This window comes from Bos mutus, chromosome 21 (assembly GCF_027580195.1).
Source record: "Bos mutus isolate GX-2022 chromosome 21, NWIPB_WYAK_1.1, whole genome shotgun sequence".
Lineage (NCBI taxonomy): Eukaryota > Metazoa > Chordata > Mammalia > Artiodactyla > Bovidae > Bos > Bos mutus.
The window spans coordinates 12027194-12049421 of NC_091637.1; the positions used below are offsets into that span (position 1 = coordinate 12027194).

Consider the following 22228-nt stretch of genomic DNA (forward strand, 5'->3'; position numbering starts at 1 on the left):
ATGTAAGCTGTCTTTACAAACTATTTTACACTAATTGTATAAATGCTGTACAGTTTACAAAAATAGCTTAAAAAAGAAAAAAATGTATTTTTTATCTTTTACATATTTTGACAAACACACAGCTCTAATTTGTAATGTACTTTTAAATATGTATTTAACTTAAGAAAGTGACAGTCTGACTCTCTGCAACCCCATGGACCACAGCTCACCAGGCTTCTCTATCAGTGGAATTCTCCAGGTAAGAATACTAGAGTTGGTAGCCATTCCCTTCTCCAGGGAATCTTTCCAACCCAGGGACCAAACCTAGGTCTGCTGAAATGCAGGCAGATTCTTTACGGCCTGAGCCACCAAGAAAGCCCACCAACTCAGTGGACATGAGCTTAAGCCAACTCAAGATAGTGAAGGACAGGGAAGCCGGTACGCTGCAGTCTATGGGCTTGCAAAGAGTTAGACACGACTTAGCAACTAAACAACATCTTAGGAAAATAAGATCACAGTGTACTGGATAAAGATTGGGGCTCTAGAGGCAGATGAAGTGAGTTTAAATTCTGGCTCTGGCTCAGAGTGGCTATTAAACTTTGGATAAGTTACATAACTTCTCTCCAGTTTCCTAATCTGTAAAGAGTGAATAAAAAAGATACATATCTCAGCAGCTGTTGTGAAATAATCAGCAAAAAGCAGTAAGAACAGTGACAAGTACATAGGAGCTGCCTATGAAATAACATTATTTTTTAGCTTTATTTTAATGTATATGCTTTTTAACCACTTGTGTTTTAAACTTGACAAAAAGTACGGGAAATATTCTCCATTGTAAAAATTTATTCTTCTCCATAATTCAGAGTGGTTCTTTATCTTATGAATATTCCATAATTAACTTAACCAATCTGCCATTGGAAAAGAATATTCTGTAATTTACTTCACCAATCTTCCAGCTTCTTTCCATTGGAAAAGTCTTCCCTGATGTTGGGAAAGATTGAGGGCAGAAGAAGGGGGAGGCAGATGAAGTGGTTGGATGGCATCATCGACTCAATGGGCATGAGTTTGGTCAAACCCCGCAGACAGTGAAGGACTGGGAAGCCTGGCGTGCTGCAGTCCACGGGGTCATAAAGAGTCCAATGAGACTGAGCAACTGAAAAAAACAAATCTAAAGTTGCAACTAAGATTGTTTCCAATTTTTAACAGCTACAGACACATAGATAGTTTTATACATAGATATACTTATATTTCCATGATGCATTCTCCCCCAAAAATTAAGGTGGAATTATTGAGTAACAGGGTACACCTATTTTTACAGTTTCAGCAAGTACTGCCAACCTGCTCTCCTAAAATACTGTTAACTTCTACTCTCCTGGCTCCAGTGAGTAAGCCTATCCACTTCCTTGCAACTTTGCCAACCACAGGCATTTTTATCTAATATACAGCAATTTCATAGGAATAAAATGGCCTCAGGTTGTTTTAATATGTGCTTTTTTATAACTAATGAAACTGAACATTTTCTGTCATATGTTTATTAACAATGGGCCATGGTAGGACCATGAAACCAGAGAGACTTCAATTCAATTCCCATATCTGGCATTTAGCATCTGTGTGACTGTGGCTAATTACTGTATTTCTCCAAGCCCCAGTTACCTCTCTAAAATAGATATCTAGTACATAAATGCATAAAGATATGTCTATTAAATTTTAATCCAAAGTCTCCTCTAAGAGGCTTGTATCAGGTCATGCTCCCGCCAACTGCACTGGAGAGAGTCCTTCTGCTACACTTAATCATCACTGTTCTTGAAAAACCTTGACTATATTTGTTAATCTGATGGCTTAAACTAATTTAGTAATTTAAGCTACTAAAACAAGGGTGATGAGGTGACAGTTTACACTTTAAGTGCTTACCGTGTGCTACTGAGTACTCTTTTTACATTCACTGAACTATGTGAATCCTCACCACAGATCTCCACTGCAAGTACTGTGATAATTATCATCATTTCATGGAGGATGAGAGAGAGCCAGAGATGTTAAGTAAGGTGTCAAAAGTCACACAGCCAGTTTGGGGAGAAGTTCAGTTCAGTTCAGTTCAGTTGCTCAGTCGTGTCTGACTCTTTGTGACCCCATGAATCACAGCACACCAGGCCTCCCTGTCCATCACCAACTCCCGGAGTTCACTCAGACTCACGTCCATCGAGTCAGTGATGCCATCCAGCCATCTCATCCTTTGTCGTCCCCTTCTCCTCCTGCCCTCATTCCCTCTCAGCATCAGAGTCTTTTCCAATGAGTCACTCTTCGCATGAGGTGGCCAAAGTATTAGAGTTTCAGCTTCAGCATCAGTCCTTCCAATGAACACCCAGGACTGATCTCCTTTAGAAAGGACTGGTTGGATTTCCTTGCAGTCCAAGGGACTCTCAAGAGTCTTCTCCAACACCACAGTTCAAAAGCATCAATTCTTCGGCGCTCAGCCTTCTTCACAGTCCAATGCTCACATCCATACATGACCACTGGAAAAACCATAGCCTTGACCAGACGGACCTTTGCTGGCAAAGTAATGTCTCTGCTTTTCAATATGCTCTCTAGGTTGGTCATAACTTTCCTTCCAAGGAGTAAGCATCTTTTAATTTCATGGCTGCAGTCACCATCTGCAGTGATTTTGGAGCCCCCAAAAATAAAGTCTTACACTGTATCCACTGTGTCCACATCTATTTCCCATGAAGTGATGGGACCGGATGCCATGATCTTCATTTTCTGAATGTTGAGCTTTAAGCCAACTTTTTCACTCTCCTCTTTCACTTCCATCAAGAGGCTTTTGAGTTCCTCTTCACTTTCTGCCATAAGGGTGGTGTCATCTGCATATCTGAGGTTATTGATATTTCTCCCGGCAATCTTGATTCCAGCTTGTGCTTCTTCCAGTCCAGCGTTTCTCATGATGTACTCTGCATATAAGTTAAATAAGCTGGGTGACAATATACAGCATTGACGTACTCCTTTTCCTATTTGGAACCAGTATGTTGTTTCATGTCCAGTTCTAACTGTTGCTTCCTGACCTACATATAGGTTTCTCAAGAGGCAGGTCAGGTGGTCTGGTATTCCCATCTCTTTCAGAATTTTCCACAGTTTATTGTGATCCACACAGTCAAAGGCTTTGGCATAGTCAATAAAGCAGAAATAGATGTTTTTCGGGAACTCTCTTGCTTTTTTGATGATCCAGCAGATGTTGGCAATTTGATCTCTGGTTCCTCTGCCTTTTCTAAAACCAGCTTGAACACCTGGAAGTTCACGGTTCACGTATTGCTGAAGCCTAGCTTGGAGAATATTTTGAGCATTACTTTACTAGCACAATGACTGCAATGGTGCAATTAAGAATTCTTTGGCATTGCCTTTCTTTGGGATTGGAATGAAAACTGACCTTTTCCAGTCCTGTGGCCACTGCTGAGTTTCCCAAATTTGCTGGCATATTGAGTGCAGCACTTTCACAGCATCATCTTTCAGGATTTGAAATAGCTCAACTGGAATTCCATCACCTTTGTTCGTGATGCTTTCTAAGGCCCACTTGACTTCACATTCCAGGATGTCTGGCTCTAGGTGAGTGATCACACCATCATGATGATCTGGGTCATGAAGCTCTTTTTTGTACAGTTCTTCTGTGTATTCTTGCCACCTTTTCTTAATATCTTCTGCTTCTGTTAGGTCCATACTATTTCTGTCCTTTATCAAGCCCATCTTTGCATGAAATGTTCCCTTGGTATCTCTAATTTTCTTGAAGAGATCTCTAGTCTTTCCCATTTTGTTGTTTTCCTCTATTTCTTTGCATTGATCATTGAGGAAGGCTTTCTTACCTCTCCTTGCTATTCTTTGGAACTCTGCATTCAGATGCTTATATCTTTCCATTGCTCCTTTGCTTTTTGCTTTTCTCTTCTTTTCACAGCTATTTGTAAGGCCTCCCCAGACAGCCATTTTGCTTTTTTGCATTTCTTTTCCATGGGGATGGTCTTGATCCCTGTCTCCTGTACAATGTCACGAACCTCCATCCATAGTTCATCAGGCACTCTATCTATCAGATCTAGTCCCTTAAATCTATTTCTCACTTCCACTGTATAATCATAAGGGATTTGATTTAGGTCATACCTGAATGGTCTAGTGGTTTTCCCCACTTTCTTCAATTTAAGTCTGAATTTGGCAATAAGGAGTTCATGATCTGAGCCACAGTCAGCTCCCGGTCTTGTTTTTGTTGACTGTATAGAGCTTCTCCATCTTTGGCTGCAAAGAATATAATCAATCTGATTTCGGTGTTGACCATCTGGTGATGTCCATGTGTAGGGTCTTCTCTTGTGTTGTTGGAAGAGGGTGTTTGTATGACCAGTGCATTCTCTTGGCAAAACTCTATTCTATGGGGAGAAGACTGGGTGTCAACCCAGGTGCTCTGGCTTCCTCTTCTGCAGTCTTAACAACCATGACGGTGGCTGAATAAAGCATGAGCCATTCATAGGCTTATTAGCTATTCAGATTTCTGCCTCTTTGATTTAAACTTTTTGCTAGATTGAATTGTCTTTTGCTTGCTGATTAAAAACAAACTTTATATTATTGCTGTCATCTATTTGTTTTTATGCTGCAAGTTTTTTTTTTTTTAACCAACCTATCCTATGGCTTCTAATCTTCAAAGGAAATTTTTGCTTTCATTGTGACATCTTAAATCTAGTTCTGTTATCATTCCTGTTTTTCAGTTTGCTTGTAGAGCACTTTCCACTATTTTAATAGTTTTGTTTATGGGGTTTCTTTCAAGTGTTTGACCTTTAACTCCTCTTGTGTTTCGTGTAACTTGCTGATGTATTTTGCCCTGATGAATAAGCAACCAATTCACCCCACTAATACAGTGACCATTTAGTTTATCCTCTCAATGAGTTCATGTTTCAAGCTTTTTATATATTAAATGGTTCTCAACTAATTAGCTATTTAAATGATTATTTAGTGTTTTCATGTCCTTCAGTACAGTTCTAGAACTTCCTCACATAGTTTTTAAGCATTATAATAGTTTTTGTTTCTTGCTGTTACACTCTTTGGTGGTTTTATTTATTTTCTTTTTTTAGGTTTGTAAATGTTTTCTACTGGGTATGGCCACTGGTTTTCATCTTCTCAATTTTGATGTTTTTTACACATTACTGACTTTGTAAATTCCAATATATTGTCTATTAATTTTCTCTATATTCATAGATATTCTAAGATAACTAGTACTTGGAAATAATGTATTTCCTTCATTAAAACATCATTTATTTTTCTTATGCTTTTGCATTGGCTGGATCTTATATTAAAGGTTTCGTTTTAATAGTCAGTTCTTACGTATATAAGCAATCCTAGCAGTAGAAACTATCATTATCTTCATTTTAAAAATGAAGAACTAGAAGGGCTTGCCCGGTGGTCCAGTGGTTAAGACTCAGAGCTTCCACCAGGGGGCAGGGGTTCCATCCCTGTTTGGGGAAGTTCCCTATGCTGTATGGCAGCCAAGAAAAAAAAAAAGGTCAGATTATAATCTAATACAATTATAATTTTCTACTGCTTTTCATCATGAGCTTTACATATCTATATAACCTTTTTTTTTTTTTAATCTCTTAAAAAGATGAACAGAAACAAAATCTATGGCAGGATGGCTCACTGTCCTGGATTGTTTCAATTCTGACTTGCACCTGAGCACATGTATGTGCTTTGAACAATTCACCACCATTAATATACTGATTTTAGAATATGAATTTTAAGGGAGCCAAGAGTTACCCAATATATTCACCCTTATTAAAAGATATATTGAATTCAGAACAGGCTCTTTATTTAATAGGCTGAGATGCACTTAGCACATTACCAATTTGAGAGAGAGCAAAAGTTGAAGTACTTTGAATACTTAACACTTAGACATTTTAAAATGTAGTCTGTATTTTCTCTGAAAGGTAAGGCAAGTTTTAGTTTATAACCTGATTAAAGAAAATGTGAAATCACAAAAATTATGCACTCTAAGAAATACAATTTTTATTTTTAAACATGAGATAAGGTATGGTACTGGAGAAGACTCTTGAAGTCCAAGTCCCTTGGACAATAAGAAGATCAAACCAGTCAATCCTAAAGGAAATCAACCCTGAATATTCATTGGGAGGAGTGATGCTGAAGCAAAAGCTCCAATACTTTAGCCACCTGATGCAAAGAACTGAGTCATTGGAAAAGATCCTGATACAGGGAAAGAGTGAAGGCAGGAGGAGAAGGGGACGACAGAGGATGAGATTGTTGGATGGCATCACTGACTCGATGGACATGAGTCTGAGCAAACCCTGGGAGTTGGTGATGGACAGGGAAGCCTGGCGTGCTGCAGTCCACGGGGTCACAGAGAGTTGGACACAACTCAGCACGTGAACAACAACAAAGGTATTTCCAGGTACCGTTTCAAATCCTATAGAGATGATAGTGAAGCACCAACAAATCAAGTTTTATGATTTTCTCTGTATTAAACGAGCAGGGAAATAAATCCTTCTCCTAAGAGACACAGAACACAGAATTGGAGGATTTTCTCTGTGATGCTTATTTCTGGAGTTGCAACCAATTCCTCTAGGAAGTATTCTTCCCCTATATCTTGCTTCACCCTGGAGCCACAACTTTCTAGCAAACTTCTGATATATCTATCCCAGGCCCATAGCCTTCAAGTAATCCCTGCTCAAAGAATAAGCCCCAAGCTCCCTCCACCACTCATGAGCTGCATTTTCCTGCCTCCTTGTCCACACTGCGTGCTAGGCACCGTCAGCTACAAATTAGCACTTGTCAGGCACTTGCCAGGGCTTCCCTGGTGGCTTAGTTGTGAAAGAATCCACCTGCAAAGCAGGAGACCTGGGTTTGATCCCTGGCTCAGGAAGATCCCCTGGAGAAGGAAATGGCAACCCACTCCAGTACTCTTGCCTGGAAAATCCCATGGACAGGGGAGCCTGGTGGGCTACAGTCTATGGGGTCTCAAAGAGTCGGACCCAACTACAACTTAGCAAATAAACCACCACCACCATGGCGCCTGAAATCTAATACAAGGATTAAATCATGTGCAGCTGCTGGTGGTTTTCAACACCCCTGGAAGGAGTTCAGGGTGGCGAACAGAAAGGAGGCACTCTGTACTCAGGGAAAAAGTGGCAGAACAGGTCTTCAGATAATCAGAAATTTCCAGGAGCTGATTTTATGAGCCTAATTCTTGCAGCTCCTCCTATCTAGAAAAGCACTAAAGTCTGTCACAGTGATGACTGCTCCTCGAAACTATCAGAAACCTCTGCAAAAATATTGCATTTGATTGCATGAACTCCCCCTTCACCAAAATCATATATATACTGACTGTCCCCCTCCCTCTTTGGAGCAGTTTCTCAGGGCTGTCTGAAATGCTGTCTCCCAGGCTATGGTCCTCATTTTGCTCCCAAATAAAGCTTAACTTGCAACTCTCACAAAAAAAGGAGTACATCAAGGCAGTACATTGTCACCCTGCTTATTTAACTTATATGCAGAGTACATCATGTGAAATTCTGGGCTAGATGAATCACAAGCTGGAATCAAGACTGCTGGGAAAAATATCAACAATCTCAGATATGCAGATGATATCACTTTAATGGTAGAAAGTGAAGAGGAACTAAAGAGTCTCTTGATGAAAGTGAAAGGGGAGAGTGAAAAAGCTGGCTTAAAACTCAACATTCAAAAAACTAAGATCATGGCATCCAGTCCTATCACTTCATGGCAAATAGGTGAGAAAAATAAGGAAACAGTGTCAGATTTCATCTTCTTGGGCTCCAAACAATGTGGACAGCAACCGCAGCCACAAAATTAAAAGATGCTTGCTCCTTGGAAGAACAGCTATGTCAAACCTAGACTGTTTTAATAAGCATCACTTTGCTGACAAAGGTCCGAATATTCAAAGCTATGGTTTTTCCAGTAATCACGTATGGATGTGAGAGTGGGACCATAAAGAAGGCTGAGTGCTGAAGAACTGACGCTTTAAAACTGTGGTACTGGAAGAAGACTCTTGAGAGTCCCTTGGATTGCAAAGAAATCAAACCAGTCCATCCTAAAGGATATCAACGCTGAATGTTCATTGGAAAGACTGATGCTGAAGCAGAATCTCCAGTACTTTGGCCACCTGATGTGAAAAGCTGAGTCACTGGAAAAGACCCTGACGCTGGGAAAGACTGAAGGCAGCAGGAGAAGAGGGCAAGAGAGATGGTTGGATGGCATCACCGACTCAATGGATATGAGTTTGAGCAAACTCAGGGAGATAGTGATGGACAGAGAAGCCTGCTGTGCTGCAGTTCATGGGGTCACAAAGAGTGGGACATGACTCAGCGACTGAAGAACAACAACAACTCACATCGTGAATTCTTTGTTTAAGTCAGCAGCACCAAGGCTGCTCTTTGCTTCCAGACTGCAGCCTCTCCTTTGGCCCTCTCTTTCTCTGGTCAGGCTCTGCTTGGAATGGCCTTCATTCTACCTCATCCAGCTGTCCCTACCAACACTCTACTCCTTCTTGGCCAGCCCAGACACCCTGCCTCCTGAAGTCATCCCAAAGTTAAATTCAGCCCTTTCACCACGCATTTTCCTGTTCCCTTTATATGGCAGCTAACATTTCAGGTCTTTAATGTTTGCCTCATGGACATTACCCACGATATCCAAGCCTTTAACTCTGTGTCCCACCTGAATACGCGCCCTCTACCTCCATTGTGCTGAGCCTAGTGGTTGCACAAAACAGATATTGGTTATTGTTTTTTTTTTTTTTTTTTTAGAGGGCAACGCCACCCTCCCTCCCGCCCCTTCCCCCTCAGCAATGTAGGAGAATGGGGAGATGGTTATTGCTTTTGGCACAATATTTACTTAACAGCTACTCATTATAGCAGCAAATCTTCCTCTTAGGATGGCTGCTAGATGAGATTTCTTAATTCATACCTAGCCTTACTACTTTCCAGCTATAGGAGTGTTTCCTTGCCTCAGTGTCCTCATTTGTAAATGGGTGTAATAATAAAGCATGCCTCATTAGACTGTCACAGAATTAGCAATGTGCCATATGGTAAGTGCGAAGCACAGTGCTATCTAGGTAAGCTTTGCTCACAGACATTAAATAAAGAAAAAACCTAGAGCTAAATAAATACATTTTAAAACACACCCTCTAAACCAGAATATAATATTTAAATATAATTTAAAATAATTATAAACACTGAAAACTATCAAAATGAATACTATAAATTAAAAAATAAAATGAGCAATGAAATAAAATTTGCTGATTACAGATACTGAGGGTCATGGCCTTGCTTTCTACTGCATTTATACTTTCACTTTAGGTAGGGGATCAATTGATTTGGAGAAGGTATGTTGCAGGTGTATCAGGAAGAGCCACACAGATCCTGTATAAGGTATGATTGCTTCCCAACCTATTGGTCAAAGCACTGGAAATAAATCTGAACTGAAACACCACTGAACAATGGTGGCTGAAATGTCTTATTCAGCTCAACGTCTCTGGGCCCCTGAAGTCCCTAAGGGGAAAGTGGCTTGGGCCACCATGCAGATCTGGGCATTTTTCTCCACATGCTACATTTGTATAGAAACATGCAGTATAAACCAAATGAAGCACTCCCCAGCTAGACACCTCCCAGTAGTTTTGTTACCACTAAAGAAGAGCCAGCGTCCTTCTACCTCTCAAGCTTTGGGGTCTCACAAGGTCTTCTCACACGCCACCCTATCCCCCATCCTTTCCTATCCAACATCTGCTATTCCCTACTCCATTCTATCTACACTGTCCACTCTGCTATTTTTAGAATCTGACAGCCAACGCCTGGCCTGGAGCCTTTGAACTTGAAGATTTCCTGCCTGAAATCTCCCCACATATCCCCTTCCTCACCTATTGAAGCTCTCTCTCCAATGTTCCCTGTCCACTGATGCCCTCCCCGCCCAGATCACAGAGAATTGCATCCCTTCCCCACACACATCCTCTATAAGGCTCCTCCCCCTGCTTAATTTTCTGCTTAATTTTCTACATAGCACTTTTCACCAGCTAAGTACATGAAAGTTTTAGTTGCACATTGGTGTCTGACTCTTTGCAACCCCATGCACTGTAGCCCACCAGGCTCCTGTGACCATGGGATTTTCCAGCCAAGAATACTGGAGTGGGTAGCCATGCCCATTTCCAGGGGATATGCCTGACCCTGGGATCACACCTAGGTCTGTCTCCTGCACTGCAGGCAGATTCCTTACTGTCTGAGCCACCAGGGTGGCCCCTAACCTACTATCTAGCACTTTCGTTGATGTTGTTCTGGTTTGAATATTGCCTCTTATAATCCAAAGATAAGTTCCAAAAGAGGAGACAGCTTCACTGTGGTCATTGTTAGCACACTACAACCTACAATTCTTGGCACACACTGAACACTTATGATAGATATTTATCAAACAAATGAATACTTACATTGCAGGGCAGCTTATCAACAACGTGAAAAAACTTAAGGGGACTGGGGACTTGCATTCATTGAAATCAAATGAATCACTCTATCACAGATGACTCTATCTTGTATTTTGAAGGCTACAGTTTGGAAACTATTAATTTACATCAATGGTTCTCCAGTCCATCAGTAGTGATTCTGCCCCAGAACATTTGGGAATGTCTGCACAGACATATTTGGTTATCACAATAGTGATGGGTGGATGGGTACAACTGATATCTAGTGGATAGAGATCAGGGATGCTGTTAAACTTCCTGCATAGGCAAGTCTCAGCCAAGAATGATCCATCCAGCAATGTCAGAGGTGCTAAGGTTGAAAAACCCTAAATCTGATTTCTGAAGGGCTTCCTCAATGGTTCAAGCAGTAAAGAGTCTGCCTGTAATGCAGGAGACACAGGAGATACAGGTTCGATCCCTGGGTCTGGAAGATCCCCTGGAGAATCTGAAGTGAGTTGAATGGCAACCCACTCTAGTAGTCTTGCCTGTAAACTCTGATTTAGCCAGAGGTAATTTCTTAGATCTAACTCCACAGCATACAGTGATTGTACATTACAAGGGAAGGAGGAAAGAAAGTTGGGTTAACTTGTTGATATTCTAGAAAGACAGAATACACAAAATGTTAATAAATGAAACAGAGAGAGTTTAATAAAGATACGAAGTAGTGTTCACCCAGGCTTCCCTGGTGGCTCAATGGTAAAGAATCTGCCTGCAATGCAGGAGACCCAGGAGACGCAGGTTTGATCCCTGGCTCGGGAAGATCCCCTGCAGAAGGAAATAGCAACCCACTCCAGTATTCTTTGTGGAAAATTCCAGGACAGAGGAGCCTGGGGGTCTGTATTCATGGAGTCGTAAAGAGTCGACTGAGTAACTGAACATGAGCATGAGTGTTCACCCTTCAAGGGATCCAATATGCTACTAAGGATTTACCTATTAAAACAAGAGAAGAAATGTCCAAAATCCATTAGAGAAAAAAGAATACTAAATTCTAAAGAAGAGCCCTGCTTTCCTGTACTTTTAGACCTCTTTAAAAATTGTACCCCATGTTCTTATCACATAAAGTCCTCCAGGAATAACTGACAAAGTTGTAATAAAAAAAGGAGGGGAGTCCCAAATCACCGTGTCCTCTCTGAGAGCTGGCATGGCCTGCGGCTGACGGCTCAGAACAGTTGGCAGCAGCCGGAGCTACAAGGGACCAGCTGCTCTACCACACTCTTCAAGTCACATCAGGGATATGAGAATTCGGGGAGAAATTAACCAAGCAATCAAAAAGAAAAGAGATACTGAGAGGTGCAGCGTTCTCCCCTCTGTAAACACCATGTGAGCTGGTCTAATCTTGGGGATAAGTTACAGACTGCTCTAACACGCGCTAAGAGCTGTGGGGAAATAAGTCTTTGGGAAGAAAAAAATAAATCCTTCTTGCCTGATAAAGGTCATAACAATTCTAGCATACACTGTATGAATGGCTGGATGAAAAAGTGAAATTCCCTCCTCTGGCTGCTGCTGCTAAGTGGCATCAGTCATGTCCATCTCTGTGCGACCCCATAGACAGCAGCCCACCATGCTCCCCCATCCCTGGGATTCTCCAGGCAAGAACACTGGAGGGGGTTGCCATTTCCTTCTCCAATGCATGAAAGTGAAAAGTGAAAGTTAAGTCACTCAGTTGTGTCCAACTCTTCGTGACCCCATGGACTGTAGCCCACCAGGCTCCTCCGTCCATGGGATTTTCCAGGCAAGACTACTGGAGTGGGTTGCCATTTCCTTCTCCAGGGGATATTCCCAACCAGGGATCGAATCTGTATATCTGTGTCTCCTGCATTGCAGGCAGATTCTTTACCACTGAGTTACCTAGGAAGCCTACCTTTCAATGGGACTATCAAAACAGTTATCTTTCTCCAAGAGAGTCTGTCTGCTTTCTTTCACAAATTATATTTGAAGACTGAAAACAAATAAGACTTCCAAAAAGGCCTACCCAGTGGCTCAGTGGTAAAGAACCTGCCTGCAGTGAGGGAGATGCAAGATCAATCCCTGGCTCGGGAAGATCTACTGGAGGAAGAAATAGCAACCTGTTCCAGTATTCTTGCCGGGAAAATTCCACGGAGAGGAGCCTGGTGGGCTACAGTCCACGGGGTCTCAAAGAGTCAGACGTGACTGAGCGACTGAGCGAACACACACACACAAAGGCAAACACCTTTTGAGAAAATGGTCTTTAGTAGAACTGAGAACAACTGTGTCATTACCAGCACGTAATCTCTGAAGAAATGGGCAGGAAGAAGGTAATAAAGAAGAATATGTATGTTTTTCATTCACCAATAGAAAACCAGTCATAGATGTGTGTTCCCAGAAACCAAAGTGAAACGTCTATCTCAAGATGGAAAGAGCCAGGGTGGATTGAAAGACTGGTCAAAATATCTTGGTTGGTTAAATCAATATGGAATTGACACACACACAGAGAAATTATGTGACTTTACATTGCAAATTACTGAAGGTACTGGAGAAGGATAAGGAATAAAACAGTTGTTTCCTGCTATAGCTGGGGGGAGGGGTGCATCCCAGGTGGTGCTGGTGGTAAAGAACCCACCTGCTAACACAGGCGACGTAAGAGAGGCAGGTTCCATCCCTGGCTCGGAAAGATCCCCTGAAGGAGGGCATGGCAACCTATTCCAGTATTCCTGCCTGGAGAATCTCATGGACAGAGAAGCCTGGTGGGCTACAGTCCATAGCATGGCACAGGGTCGGACATGGCTAAAGCAACTTAGCACAGCACAGCACATAGCTGGGGAGGGCTTTCCCCCTCCGCAGAGAAAAAAGACAATGCAATTCTAGATCACAGAAACTTATCAACTGAAAAATGATTCATACATTGTGTATTAATGAAGGTAACTTACTGACAGCAAGGGAATGGCAACTTTTCCAAGAAAATCAGGAGGTTTATCTCCATCTTCATCAAACACTGTCACTTCCAAAACATCATGGATATCTTTAATGGGACTTAAGCAAGAAACACACCATGAATTAGATACAAAAACACACAAGTGAAGGCTGTTCCATGAAGATCTGAAAACACGTTTTCACTAATTAAGTTTGTATGTCCTCAGAGTATAAAACTACCATTTAATTAAATTCCAAAAATTAAATCAAACTGACTGTATTCCCAAACCTTCCATCAGTGAAGATTCAGACATCCATATGGAAAAAAAAGTCAACTTTTTTACTATGACATTTCCATGTATATGTGTACTCGGGGGCAGGACTGTTAAACAGAATAAAGAAAGAGAATAGGGGACAGAATAAGGACAACAAAGTGACTTCCGGATGAGAAGAGCAAAAATAAGATTTTCTTTACTTTAAACTAATGAATTTCCTTTAAAAAACAAAGGTGGTCAAAATCACTATTTCCCAAGATCCCCTGAAAGCATCCTATTGTTGAAACACAAAATACTAAAAGGCCATGCATATTCACTTGTTTATAAATTTTTCAATGTCGACCAGAGCCAAACATCAGCTATAATGCAAACATGGAGCCATGGTCATTGGCAAGGTGTTGACCAACCAAGAGACTCTTGCAAACCTGGTTAGCACAGTTAACCTCTTCTCGTAGGTCCCCATAAACGTTCTGCTTGGGCGCCACCAATTTATATTCACAACAAACTATATTATTTTAGCTATAGGCACAGATAAAGCATTCCTCAGTGCTGTGAGGCAGTGTGCCACCATTTCACCCAGATTCAACAATGGATGAGCCTCCCTTTGATGGCCAGGTGCCTTGGAATCTAAAGCGACTAGCAAGATATCCAGCTTCCTAAACACCTGAGTCTAAAAAGTGGGCATCACTATAGAGTAGGTCATTCAGATAAGCTGGAATACAAGGGGCCTTGGGGAGTCTTTGAGGAATCACACATAATCTGTATGTTCCAAAAGCCTTCAGCAGAATGCAAGTCCTCTGATTTTAAAATACTGCTGTACAATATAAGCTCCTTGAATTTAAGACACGTTTACATTTGTAATTTCCTTTAACCCAGGAATGAATTAGTCTGGATATATGGAAGCTTTCTTCTACTCACAGATTAATTGAGTCACTAAGAGACCTACTTTACAAATGCCTCCTATAACACTCTCTTGCAGTTCCAAACGATCTCTTCTATTATTAACACTATACTCTATAAAATGAAAGCATAAAAGGTTTTCAGAAGGAGAAAAACAATAAAATTCCTTCTTTGCCCATAAAAATGGACAGAACGTTCCACTCAAGAGCCCTAGACTGTCCCATACATATCAGGGATAATTGGTCTCTGAGTTAAAGCTGCTCTTTGATATTCCAGGGGCTAAAGTACTTACAATGTAAAAACTTTGTTCCACTCAGGGTTGAGGTTTTTGTAAATGGTATGTGTCTGAAGTCGGTCATTTCCTAACTCCAACAAGCAAAAGGGATCGCTCTTCCCTGCAAAGAGAAAATGGACAAGGGTCAGAAACAAAGGAATCTCCATGGTCAGAGGCAAATGAGTCTCAAAAGTGACAGAGGCAAAATGAACAAAAATCATGCGGTTTTCTTTTTTCAATTACTATTCAAACCTAAAGAAAACCCATCCTGAATATTCATTGGAAGCACTGATGCTGAAGTAAAGCTACAATACTTTGGCCATGTGATGCGCACAGCGGCTCACTGAAAAGGACGCTGATGCTGGGAAAGATTGAGGGCAGCGACAGAGGACGAGATGGTTGGATAGCATCATCAACCCAATGGACACGAGTTTAAGCAAGCTCCGCGAGACGGTGAAGGACAGGGAATCCTGGCATGATGCAGTCCATAGAGTTGCAAAGAGTCGGACATGACTGAGTGACTAAACAAAAACAATATTATTTTTTAATTATTTTATATTGGAGTTGATTTATAACATTGTATTAGTTTCCATATATCACAGTGATTCAGCTATACATATATCTACTCTTTCATAGATTCTTTTACTCTTTAGGTTATTACAGAATATTGAGCTCCCTGTGCTACACAGCAGGTCCTTGCTGATTATTTTATACGTAACAGTGTGTATATGTTAATGCTAAACGCCTAATCTATCCCTCCCCTCACCTCAATCCCTTTGGCAACCCTAACTTTGTTTTCTAAGTCTGGGAATCTGTTTCTGTTTTGTAAATAAATTCATTTGTACCGCATCTTAAGATTCCACATATTATAGTAATACAATTGTGCTAGCTGGTAAAGAACAGACTTGTGTTTGCCAAGGGGGAAGATGAGAGAAGGACGACGTGGGAGTTTGGGGTTAGCAGATGCAAAGTATTATACACAGGATGGATAAACAAGGCTCCTGTGCAGAGTACAGAGAACTATATTCAATATTCTGTGATAAACCATAGTAAGAAAGAGTATGAAAAAGAGGAGTATAAAACAGCATGAAAAGATGACTATAGGTATAACTGTCATTTTGCTGTACAACAGAAATTAATATGGCATTGTAAATCAACTATACTCCAATTAAAAAAAAAAAACTGTGCTTGCTGAAAGATCAAAGGTGAGCTTCTTTTTTTAGAAAGCCCTGTAAACTCTGCGTGGGAAAGCCAGGTGTCAGGGAACTTACAGGGCTGGGACTGACGTGCAACCCAGACGCGGCCTTGCGAGCAATGGCAACACAGGATTCACAAGAGCAGGTGTCGAAGTGGCACGTGACGGGCCCCACGTCTGTGTTTTGTTTGAAAACAGAAGCACATCTCTGTTTCCTTTCTAAATTCTCTTTGAGTGAATATAATTACTCATCTACAATTGGAAGTCTATGATAACTGACATGCTTCTCCAGGGTGATGAGAAAAATGAGAAAAAGTATAATCATGGCTATTTTGGTGGCTCAACGATAAACAATCTCCCAATCTCTGGGTTGGGAGGATCCCCTGGAGGAGGAAATGGCAACCCATTCTGGTATTCTTGCCTGGGAAATCCCATGGATAGAGGAGCCTGGAGGGATACAGTCCATGGGGTAGCAAGAGTCGGACACAACTCAGCAACTAAACCACCACCATGATGGCTATTTAGCAGTTAAAACTCTGCTCTGGAATTGAGTGGCCATACACACACATCTGATCTGAGATAGTCAGTAAATTACGAAAATACACATGGGATACTTTTGGTGCTCAGAGACATGCAGAAGTCTAATTTCCCAAGGTAAATTCAAAGTTTTTAATCTTAAAAAATAATGAGGCCAAACCTTTACTTCTCCCATCTCACTTCTTTTTCCATCTCACCTCATACAGCATCCAAAAGAAAAAAAAATATATTAGAAAAACCAGAATTCAAAGGGGAACCCAGACAGTGACCATGTAAGAAGTCTCTCCCCTTTTGTTCAGCTTGACAGAGGGATCTAGAGAACCATCAGGGTCTCTTGCATCCACAGGATGTGAACACATGGCCTGACTCTGCACACACAGGCGCTCTATAAAGCAGTGTGTGCTGAATAAATTGGGGGCATAAAGACAGATGTACCTCCAACAAATGGCCAAGGAATCCAGACCAAGGCCTAACACGGACATTACTCGGGCCACATGACCTACTGGCTTACCATTCAGGCCAGTGAACCTACATTCAATGAACTTAATAACTAGGGGCTCTGAGGTGCTGCACATCCTTAGACAGACACGTGTGCAGACACTTGCATGAAGATATTTCAAAAACAGAAGACAAGAAGAGCAGCTGCCTGGCTAAGAGTCAGCTTTAACAGGATATTCCATTCAGCTGACTAGTGGCCTGGACACTTATATGACTGGCCAGACCTTTTAAGCCAAGACTATTATCTCAGTGGCCAGTAGACGGGGATCGAGCTGCGGACACAGATGAATGTGTCGGGGTTGTCAGTTACAAGCAGTGGAAAGGATCCCTGACTAAACTTAGCAGCAAAGGAATTTGTCAAAATAATAGCAAACAGCTCTCAGGATCAATCAATCCTAAAGGAAATCAACACCAAATATTCATTTGGAAGGGCTTTACGCTGAAGCTTAAGCTCCAGTACTTTGGCCATCTGATGAGAAGAGCCAACTCACTGAAAAAAGAGCGAGATGCTGGGAAAGATTGAGGGCAAAAGGAGGAGGAGGCAGCAGAGGATGAGATGGTTGGATGGCATCACCAACTCAATGGAAATGACCTTGAGCAAACTCCAGGAGATAGTGGAGGACAGAGGAGCCTGGTGTGCGCTGTCCATGCGGTCTCAATGGAAATGACCTTGAGCAAACTCCAGGAGATAGTGGAGGACAGAGGAGCCTGGTGTACGCTGTCCATGCGGTCTCAAAGAGTTGCACAAGACTAGTGACTAAACAACAACTCAGGATCAGTGCACAGACTGGAAACTCAGGTTTGAAGTTACTGGAAACCAAAGGCTGAGGGATACTCAGGCACAGAATCTCGGTAAATCTCTCTTCCCAGGAAAACTGGCTTCACAGAGATTTCTGATCCAAGCGCTAAATGTTATTGTTTATTTGCTTAGTCATGTCTAACTCTTTGCGGTTCCATTGGACTGTAGCCCACCAGGCTCCTCTGTCCATGGGATTCTCCAGCCAAGAATACTGGAGTGGGTAGCCATTTCCTTCTCCAGGGACTCTTCATGACCCAGGGGTTAAACCCGCATCTCCTGCATTGCAAGTGGATTCTTTACTGCTGAGCCACCAGGGAGGCCCCCCTAAGTGTAGCTGCTTCTAATATGCATTCTCCAAGCCTGCTTCTTTGCCTCACTTGATGGAGATATAAAGGGACTGCCCTGCCTAACAAATCTCCATCTCCTAAATTCCAGGGCTCAGGAAGGGAGAACATACTGGCTTCCCACTGAATGAAAGCAAATCAGAATCCCTTCTCCAAAAGATACAAGAGAAGCACCCCAATCCTACAAGGGGTTTCAGATGTTGAGCAGCCCAAATCAAACACACACAAATCTATCTTCATTTTTAAAAAGTCTTGCTTCTTTAAGAAGTTTTTTACTCAGACATAAAAAAGTGAGATAATGCCATTTGAAGCAACATGATGGCCCTAAGGATTGTAATATTAAGCAAAGTCAGGTAGAGGAAGACAAATACCATATGATATCACTTCCATGTGGAATCTGAAAATACCATGCCAAATACCAAATGATATCACATATGATATCACTTATATGTGGAATCTGGAAAAATGATACATTTCATAATTTTCCTTTTTTTCATTTTGGCCTTTTCTACCTAGAGAAGTTCCTTTGGTATCTGTTGTAAAGTTGGTTAAAAAAAAATACAAATGAACTTACTTGCCAAATAGAAACAGACTCACAGACATAGAAAGCAAATGTATGGTTACTAAAGGGGATGGAAGTGGGGAGATAAACTAGGAGTCTGGGATTAACAGATGCACACTGTTTGCAGGTACGTTTGATGCGTGTTCAGTCGCATCAGGCTCTTTGTGACCCCATGGACTGTAGGCTGCCAGGATCCTCTTTCCATGGGATTTTCCCCGCAAGAATACTAGACAGGATTGTCATTTCCTCCTCCAGGAGATATTCCCAACCAAGGAATCAAACCTGTGCCTCCTGTATTACATGTGGATTCTTTACCACTGAGTCATCTGGGAAGCCTATTCATACTAATGAATTAGATAACCAGCAAGGACCTACTGTAGAGCATAGAAACAATACTTTGCAACAATCTCTAATGGAAAAGAATCTGAAAAGGAATATATACACACAGACGTGTGGGTGTGCATGTGCATGTGTGTGCATGTGCGTGTGTGTGTGTGTGTAACTGAATCATTTTGCTGTGCACCTGAAAGTAACACAACATGGTAAATTAACTATACTTGAATTAGAAAGGCAGGTCTTCCTCCGGGGCTGTGTCTCACAGGGTACAGGGTGGGGTTTCAGTGGGGAGGTACCTGACATAAAAAAGTGAGATACTGCCATTTGAAACAACATGATGGCCCTAAGGATTGTAATATTAAGCAAAGTCAGAAGAGAAGTCAGTGGAGTCAGTGGAGAAGTCAGAAGTCAGTGGAGAAGGTCACGACATCTCTTGAATAACTGTGAACTTTTGGCTTAACACTCTGGTAGACGATGCTGAGCTCCTCAACCCAAACTGAAACAGCTACTTAACCGTCCGTCAGACTGTTGGGAGGTGTCAGGGCTGCTCCTCTGGAGACACTGGTGTGACATTCCATCAGCACTGGCTTGGGGAAAGCCGTCTGACACTTGCACTGAAAGCCCTGGGGTCCCCCAGCAGGGAGTCAGGGGCCTGGCCTGCACAGGTGGGCTGAGTCCTGCCCACCCCGCTCTCGATCACACACTCTGCTGTCCCAGGTAATGAGCAACAGACTTCATTCCAGAAACTGGGAGCTTCCGTTGTGTGCCTCCGGGGAAGACACTGCACTGACTCTCTGACTCTCTGAAGATAATCCCATCAAAGCTCATTAAAATGCTGCATTTATTAATATTCCAGGAGAAACAGGCAGAGATGAGGAAAAAAAAGTAAAGACATTAAAACATCTATAGAGTAATGCATGCACACTTTAGGACTGATTGTTTGCCCTTCAAAGATTCCAGATAGACCTTCCCTGGTGGCCCAGTGGTTAAGACTCTGCCTTCCAATGAAGGGGGTGTGGGTTCAATCCCCAGTCAGGGAACTAAGATCCCATGTACCACAGGGTATAGCCAAAAAAATTAAAAATAAACAGGTAAGTAAATAAAATTTAAAAAAGAAGATTCCAGACAGATGGGGACTTTCAGTAAAATTTAAACAGTATTTTTATCTGATCATGATAAAATGATCTCCCATCACAAATGAAATATCCAAATGTTTCCCAAGAGAACCAAGCAAACAGTACCAGGCAAAAGGATATAGCTATACTTGGGTCCGCCCTCTTGTTCTTTGCTCCCCCTGTTTTTACAGGTAAAACATACAGATGACTTCTTCTGCATCCACATGCCAAGTCGCCTTGACACGGCTACACCACTGGTGATTCAGATTCACGGCGATGTTTCAGCGCCTTGCTCTCAACAGCCTTTGCTATTTTCGAACAGCACGCTAAAATCCACTTGTATTCCTCCAACAGCAAGTGGAGGTTTCACGTTTAAATAATTTTACCTTTATATCAGTTACAGAAGTTGATTGACAAGCAATAAAAGTATTTGAGAGGTCACATCATTCATCCGACAAATATTTATTAAACTCCCATTCTGCTCTTGGCACTGAACCAGGCCCTGATGTACACGGACCACCAAGTCATTGCCTTCAAGGAACTCTCAGAATAATCACGCTTTTCAGCAAATGTCACTTTTTCAGTGAAAACTTCCCTCACACCCTCTGCCAGCGGACTGAGCCTTTCTCCTCTGTGATCTCTGATTACATGTTGTCCTTATCTCCCTTCTATTGCTCATTTGTACATCTCTGTTCTATATTTAGCCCTGAATTTCATTTAAAGGACCCAATGCAGGCATAGCCAAGGTATGCATGGCCCCCCTCCCCTGTGAAGAGTATCCTGGCCCAGTGGGAGGGGGCAGCTGGGGACTTTGGTGCCCAGGGATGGGTGTTGGCTGGAGGGAGCCAGGCTCTCCCAACTCCAGGGAAGAAACCACGCTTCATGCAGTTCTCCTTTAATCCTCATGCCCATTCTATACGGTGAAGAGTATTTGTGCCATTTTCCAGATGAGGAAACTAAAGTTCAGAGACATTTAATTTATCTGGCTTAAGTCCAGAAAGATTTCACAGTGGAGGTGAATTCTGAGCAAGGTTTGGGAGGTGGCTGACTTGGCCAGCAGAAATGGGTAGGTCCTTGCTAAGGAGACAGGGAGAAATCAGAGCATTACATTCATTAAGCAGACAGACAGATAGATACAGAGAAAGATACAGTGATAGAGAGACAGATATACACAGATAGAGAGATATATACATACATACATGGGCATAGATACAGAACCCACCTGCCAATGCAGGAGATGTTAAGAGACCTGGCTTTGATCCCTGGGCCAGGAAGATCCCCTGGAGGAGGGCATGGCAACTCACTCCAGTATTCTTGCCTGGAGAATCCCATGGACAGAGGTCCATGGGGTTGCAAAGAGTCAGACATGACTTAAGTGACTTACCGTGCATACACAGATACAGACAGGGATAAACACACACACACACACACACATACAGCTAAATAGTGGTGCTCAGGAAATGTAAGATACTGGTGGATAAAGGAAGAGATTGGTTGGAAGCCTGGAAGACCATGACCAGAGCATTTTTTTTTTAATTTATTTCTTTTTATTTATCTGGCAGCCAGGAATCACCACAGACTGTCAGTCAATACAAGGGGCAGGGCTAGAAGAAAGAATTTCTAGAAGAAGCTAATTTCTGAAGCTAATTGTGGCACATTATAGCCCAGGCTGGGGGTGCAGATAAGAGCAACAGCCACCCCAGTCTTCATTTCCAAAATCCCTCCCTTCAGTTCCATCATCATCTCTAATCATTTGTTGATAAACCTTACTATCACGTATTAGAGCCAACTCTGGTGCTCATCCTGGAAGTCTATGTTCTCTCACAACTTACCCACACCATCCATCCTGATCTGACCCCAATCCTAAACCCTTTATCAAGGTTAGAGCATCTGTGCTACATCCCTGAGCAGCGCAGAGGTACGGGGCTCAGTCCTGCCTCTTATTCTGCATGTGGAATGGCTTCTCCTTGCAATGCTCTCCCAAGCCCCACACCTCTCCAAAAAAAAAAATCAAAGACCAGCTAACCTCCAAGGCCTAGATCAAGATGTAGCATCTTCAA

At 42.1% G+C, this 22228-nt stretch overlaps 1 protein-coding gene across 3 annotated transcripts in view; it reads right to left on the reverse strand.

Moving 5' to 3' along the window:
* MCTP2 (multiple C2 and transmembrane domain containing 2) overlaps window positions 1-22228 on the reverse strand; it is a 261100-nt gene that overhangs the window by 97066 nt on the left and 141806 nt on the right. For all 3 annotated transcript variants that reach the window (XM_005891571.3, XM_070358172.1, XM_070358173.1), the window contains 2 exons: window positions 14801-14903; window positions 13351-13453 (listed from right to left, as the gene is read on the reverse strand). In XM_005891571.3, the coding sequence (XP_005891633.1) occupies window positions 13351-13453; window positions 14801-14903 (206 nt within the window). The remainder of the gene's footprint in view (window positions 1-13350; window positions 13454-14800; window positions 14904-22228) is intronic.